Source organism: Portunus trituberculatus, chromosome 2 (assembly GCF_017591435.1).
Source record: "Portunus trituberculatus isolate SZX2019 chromosome 2, ASM1759143v1, whole genome shotgun sequence".
Lineage (NCBI taxonomy): Eukaryota > Metazoa > Arthropoda > Malacostraca > Decapoda > Portunidae > Portunus > Portunus trituberculatus.
In genome coordinates this window covers 9,286,303-9,291,302 of record NC_059256.1, presented here as the reverse complement: position 1 = coordinate 9,291,302, position 5,000 = coordinate 9,286,303, and the positions used below count along the sequence as shown (strand labels likewise).

The 5,000-nt window shown below is 38.4% G+C and overlaps 1 protein-coding gene across 1 annotated transcript in view; it reads right to left on the bottom strand.

Annotated features, from left to right (window-relative positions):
- Window positions 1-1,614: 1,614 nt before the first annotated feature.
- LOC123505057 (EH domain-binding protein 1-like) overlaps window positions 1,615-5,000 on the bottom strand; it is a 59,794-nt gene continuing 56,408 nt past the window's right edge. Inside the window, 2 exon segments of the mRNA XM_045256086.1 lie at window positions 1,615-2,468; window positions 3,767-3,850. Of these exon segments, the coding sequence (XP_045112021.1) occupies window positions 3,769-3,850 (82 nt within the window). The 3' untranslated portion in view covers window positions 1,615-2,468; window positions 3,767-3,768.

Here is a 5,000-nt window from a genome sequence, read left to right as displayed (position 1 = left end):
AAATTTATATCTCTTCAATTTCATCTAGCCTAAACTTGTCCTCAGGATTTTAAAAAGGAGAAAAATATGGCAAAAAAAATTGTATAGGTCTATTTGGGCTGTGGGGATTAAGCTCAGAGGCCTATTGATGAGAATATCGTACATTTTGGCTTAGGCCTATGTGGCACGGTAAAGGAATGGGGAGAGAGAGAGAGAGAGAGAGAGAGAGAGAGAGAGAGAGAGAGAGATATAAACATTACTACTACTACCATTAATATCACTTCTTGTTCTCCTCCTCCTCCTTCTTCTTACACCTGTTCTTCCTCCTCCTCCTCCTCCTCCTCCACCTCCTCCTCCTCCTCCTCCTCCTCCTCCTCCTCTCACACCAGCGCGCTAATATGATCTGATGTTCAGCCATTACTTAACAAATACTTAAAATACTTGCACAAATACTTAAGCTGAATTTTTTTGTTTTTTTATTGATTGATATACGAGAGAGAGAGAGAGAGAGAGAGAGAGAGAGAGAGAGAGAGAGAGAGAGAGAGAGAGAGAGAGAGAGAGAATTTTTTTTTTTCTATAAATGAGAAAATAAAAAAACTTCAATATTTCTTAGCGATTATAGCGAGTGTTGCCATATTTCTTAGCGATTATAGCGAGTGTTGCCATATTTCTTAGCGATTATAGCGAGTGTTGCCATATTTCTTAGCGATTATAGCGAGTGTTGCCATATTTCTTAGCGATTATAGCGAGTGTTGCCATATTTCTTAGCGATTATAGCGTGTTGCCATATTTCTTAGCGATTATAGCGAGTGTTGCCATATTTCTTAGCGATTATAGACAGTGTTGCCATATTTCTTAGCGATTATAGCGAGTGTTGCCATATTTTTTAGCGATTAGAGCGAGTGTTGCCATATTTCTTAGCGATTATAGCGTGCCATATTTCTTAGCGATTATAGCGAGTGTTGCCATATTTCTTAGCGATTATAGTGATAGTGTTGCCATATTTCTTAGCGATTATAGCGAGTGTTGCCATATTTCTTAGCGATTATAGCGAGTGTTGCCATATTTCTTAGCGATTATAGCTAGTGTTGCCATATTTCTTGGCGATTATAGTGTTGCCATATTTCTTAGCGATTATAGCGAGTGTTGCCATATTTCTTAGCGATTGTAGCGAGTGTTGCCATATTTAGCGATTATAGCGAGTGTTGCCATATTTTTAGCGATTATAGCGAGTGTTGCCATATTTCTTAGCGATTGTAGCGAGTGTTGCCATATTTCTTAGCGATTATAGCGAGTGTTGCCATATTTCTTAGCGATTATAGCGAGTGTTGCCATATTTCTTAGCGATTATAGCGAGTGTTGCCATATTTCTTAGCGATTATAGTGTTGCCATATTTCTTAGCGATTATAGCCAGTGTTGCCATATTTCTTAGCGATTATAGAGTGTTGCCATATTTTTTTAGCGATTATAGTGTGTTGCCATATTTCTTAGCGATTATAGCGAGTGTTGCCATATTTCTTAGCGATTATAGCGAGTGTCGCCATATTTCTTAGCGATTGTAGTGACAGTGTTGCCATATTTCTTAGCGATTATAGTGACAGTGTTGCCAAGTTGAATGGAAGGTAGAGTAGCAGTGTTGCCATATCTTTATTGTCATATAATACAGCGTTGCCAATTGTAGTGATGCTTCCTTGTACAGTGTTGCCATATCTAGCCTGACATTACAGTGTTGCCATATAGGTAATTGTGACCTTAAAAGCAGTGTTGCCATAATGCTGGAGTTTATTGCCTGTACAATGTTGCCAAATCTAAAAAAAATAACAATACAGTGTTGCCAAGTAAAAACAAGACAAGTTCAGTGTTGCCAATTAAGTCAGACAATTTTACAGTGTTGCCAATTAATACAAGATAATTTTACAGTGTTGCCAATTAAAAACCAAGAAAATTTCAGTGTTGCCAATTAAAAAACAAGAAAATTTCAGTGTTGCCAATTAAAAAAACAAGACAATTTTACAGTGTTGCCAAGTCTGAAAAAAATGACAATACAGTGTTGCCAATTAAAAACCAAGAAAATTTCAGTGTTGCCAATTAAAAACATGAAAATTTTAGTGTTGCCAAGTAAAAAAAAAAAATGACAATACAGTGTTGCCAACTAAAAAACAAGACAATTTCAGTGTTGCAAGTAAAAAAAACACCAACTTTTGCAGTGTTGCCAACTAAAACACTCTTTATTACAGCATTGCCAAGTTAAAAAAACCCCTCAAATTTCACAGTGTTGCCACATCACTGCATAGAAAACGCCACTACAGTGTTGCCAAGTTTGGATACAATGAGTACACAGCGTTGCCAAGTCTCCGATGCAAAAATGAACACAGTGTTGCCAACATTGCGAGGCGGGAGTGCAGTGTTGCCAAGTGTCGGGGGAACGGCTTACAGTGTTGCCAGCTTGCGTGAAAGTGCAGTGTTGCCATCTTTATCTTTGGCGAATCTTTATATTGCGGTGGGAGGAGGAGGAGGAGGAGGAGGAGGAGGAGGAGGAGGAGGAGGAGGAGGAGGAGGAGGAGGAGGAGGAAAAAGGAAGGATGGAAGAAGAGAAAAGGAAGAAGAAGACCAGGTAAGGAGGAAGAGGAGGAAGAGGAGGAGGAGGAAGAGGAAGAAGAAAGGAGGAGGAAGAGGAAGAGGAGGAAGAGGAGGAAGAAAGGAGGAGGAAGAGGAAGAGGAGAAAAAATGGAGAAAATGACAAAATAAAACAGAGAGAGAGAGAGAGAGAGAGAGAGAGAGAGAGAGAGAGAGAGAGAGAGAGAGAGAGAGAGAGAGAGAGAATCATTACTTTCTCTGACACAAAACAAATAAATAAAGAAAATAGACAAAATTATTATTAACTTAATATTGAAAAAAGTGTTTGTTTATTTGTAGTAGTAGTAGTAGTAGTAGTAGTAGTAGTAGTAGTAGTAGTGTCAGTCAGTATGTATGTAAGTATCACCCTTCAAACAAACAAACGAACAAACAAAATGACTTAGAACACCTTACAAAACTTACGAAGAAAACGGAAGCAACAGAAAACGGGACAAGGTTGCCGTAGAAAACGAGAATTAGGAACGGTAAAAATAATAGTAATAATAATAGTAATAATAATAGTAATAATAGTAAATGCAAATTAAAACTACATTAATATATGACTTAGAGAAATAATAATAATAATAATAATAATAATAATAATAATAATAATAATAATAATAATATGGCTATACATTTTGTCATGGCACTAAAAGGAGGAGGAGGAGGAGGAGGAGGAGGAGGAGGAGGAGGAGGAGGAGGAGGAAGAGGAGGATTTTAAATTTGTAAGTATATATTTTTCTTCTTCTTCTTCTTCTTCTTCTTCTTCTTCTTCTTGTTTATCATCCTCTCTCTCTCTCTCTCTCTCGTTCTTCTTCCTGTAAGTGGAGGAGGAGGAAAGGAGGAGGAAGAATAGGACGGCTGTGTAGAGGAGGAGGAGGAGGAGGAGGAGGAGGAGGAGGAGGAGGAGGAGGAGGAGAGAAAAAGAAAAAATATTAAAATCTATACCACCACCACCACCACCACTACTACCACTACTACTACTACTACTACTACTACTATTACTACTACTGCTACTACTATCTCCACCACCAACCACTATTACTACTATTTTTCAACATCTACTACTACTACTACTACTACTACTACTACTACCACCACCACTATTAATACTATTTTTCAACATCTACTACTACTACTACTACTACTACTACTACTACTACTACTTACCTTTACATGAGCACACACTTCTCTTGTGGTTTGGTGGTAGTGAAGTGGTTAACATCAGCCTGGATCTGCTCGTCCTCACAAATTCTGCAAAGTTAGGAAGGGAAGACCAGTTAGGAAGGGAAGACCATTTAGGTTAAGTTAGGAAATATTAAAGAAATTGTTTTTTTTTTTTGTTTGATGTTTGTGTTCGGTTGAAGGAGTGTTACTGAAAGTTAGGAAGGGAAGATGATATAAGTTACGTTAGGTTAGGTTAGAAAATAAAGCAAGAAATTGATTTATATGTGAAGTTTGTGTGTTAAGTTAGGAGAAGGATAAAGAAGTTAGGAAGGGAAGACGAGTTAGGAAGGGAAGACAAATTAGGAAGAGGAGACAAGTTAGGAAGATAATACCAGTTGGGAAGGGGACACCAGTTAGAAGATGAGTTAGGAAGGGAAGACAGGTTAGGAAGAGAAGACGAGTTAGGAAGGGAAGACGAGTTAGGAAGGGAAGACAAGTTAGGAAGGGAAGACAGGTTAGGAAGGGACAAATTAAGAAAAAAAAGACTAATTAGAAGAAAAGCAGTTAGGAAGGGACGAACAGTTAGGAAGGGAAGACCAGTTAGGAACGGAAGATAATTTACGTTCACATAGATTAGCTTAAGTTAGAGATTAGAGAAAGAAATTGGCTTTAAATTAGTGTTGAGTTAGTAATCCAAGTTACGAAGAGTTAGGAATTGAAATGAATCAGTTAGGAAGGTGGAACAATAAATAAATAAAAAAAATAAATAAAAATACAAGACTTTGGTATTTAAATAAGTTAGGATAAGTTACACACACACACACACACACACACACACACACACACACACACACACACACACACACACACACACACACACACACGCTACCTACCTCTTGCCTAATCTTATGATGGACACACACACACACACACACACACACACACACACACACACACACACACACACACACACACACACACACACACACACACACACACTACCTACACACACACACACACAGAGAGAGAGAGAGACGCCCAGAGAGAGAGAGAGAGAGAGAGAGAGAGAGAGAGAGAGAGAGAGAGAGAGAGAGAGAGAGAGAGAGAGAGAGACAGAGAGAGAGAATGAAGAGAGACAACAAGGAGCATATGATCAGAGAGAGAGAGAGAGAGAGAGAGAGAGAGAGAGAGAGAGAGAGAGAGAGAGAGAGAGAGAGAAACTTATTCAAATATTCAT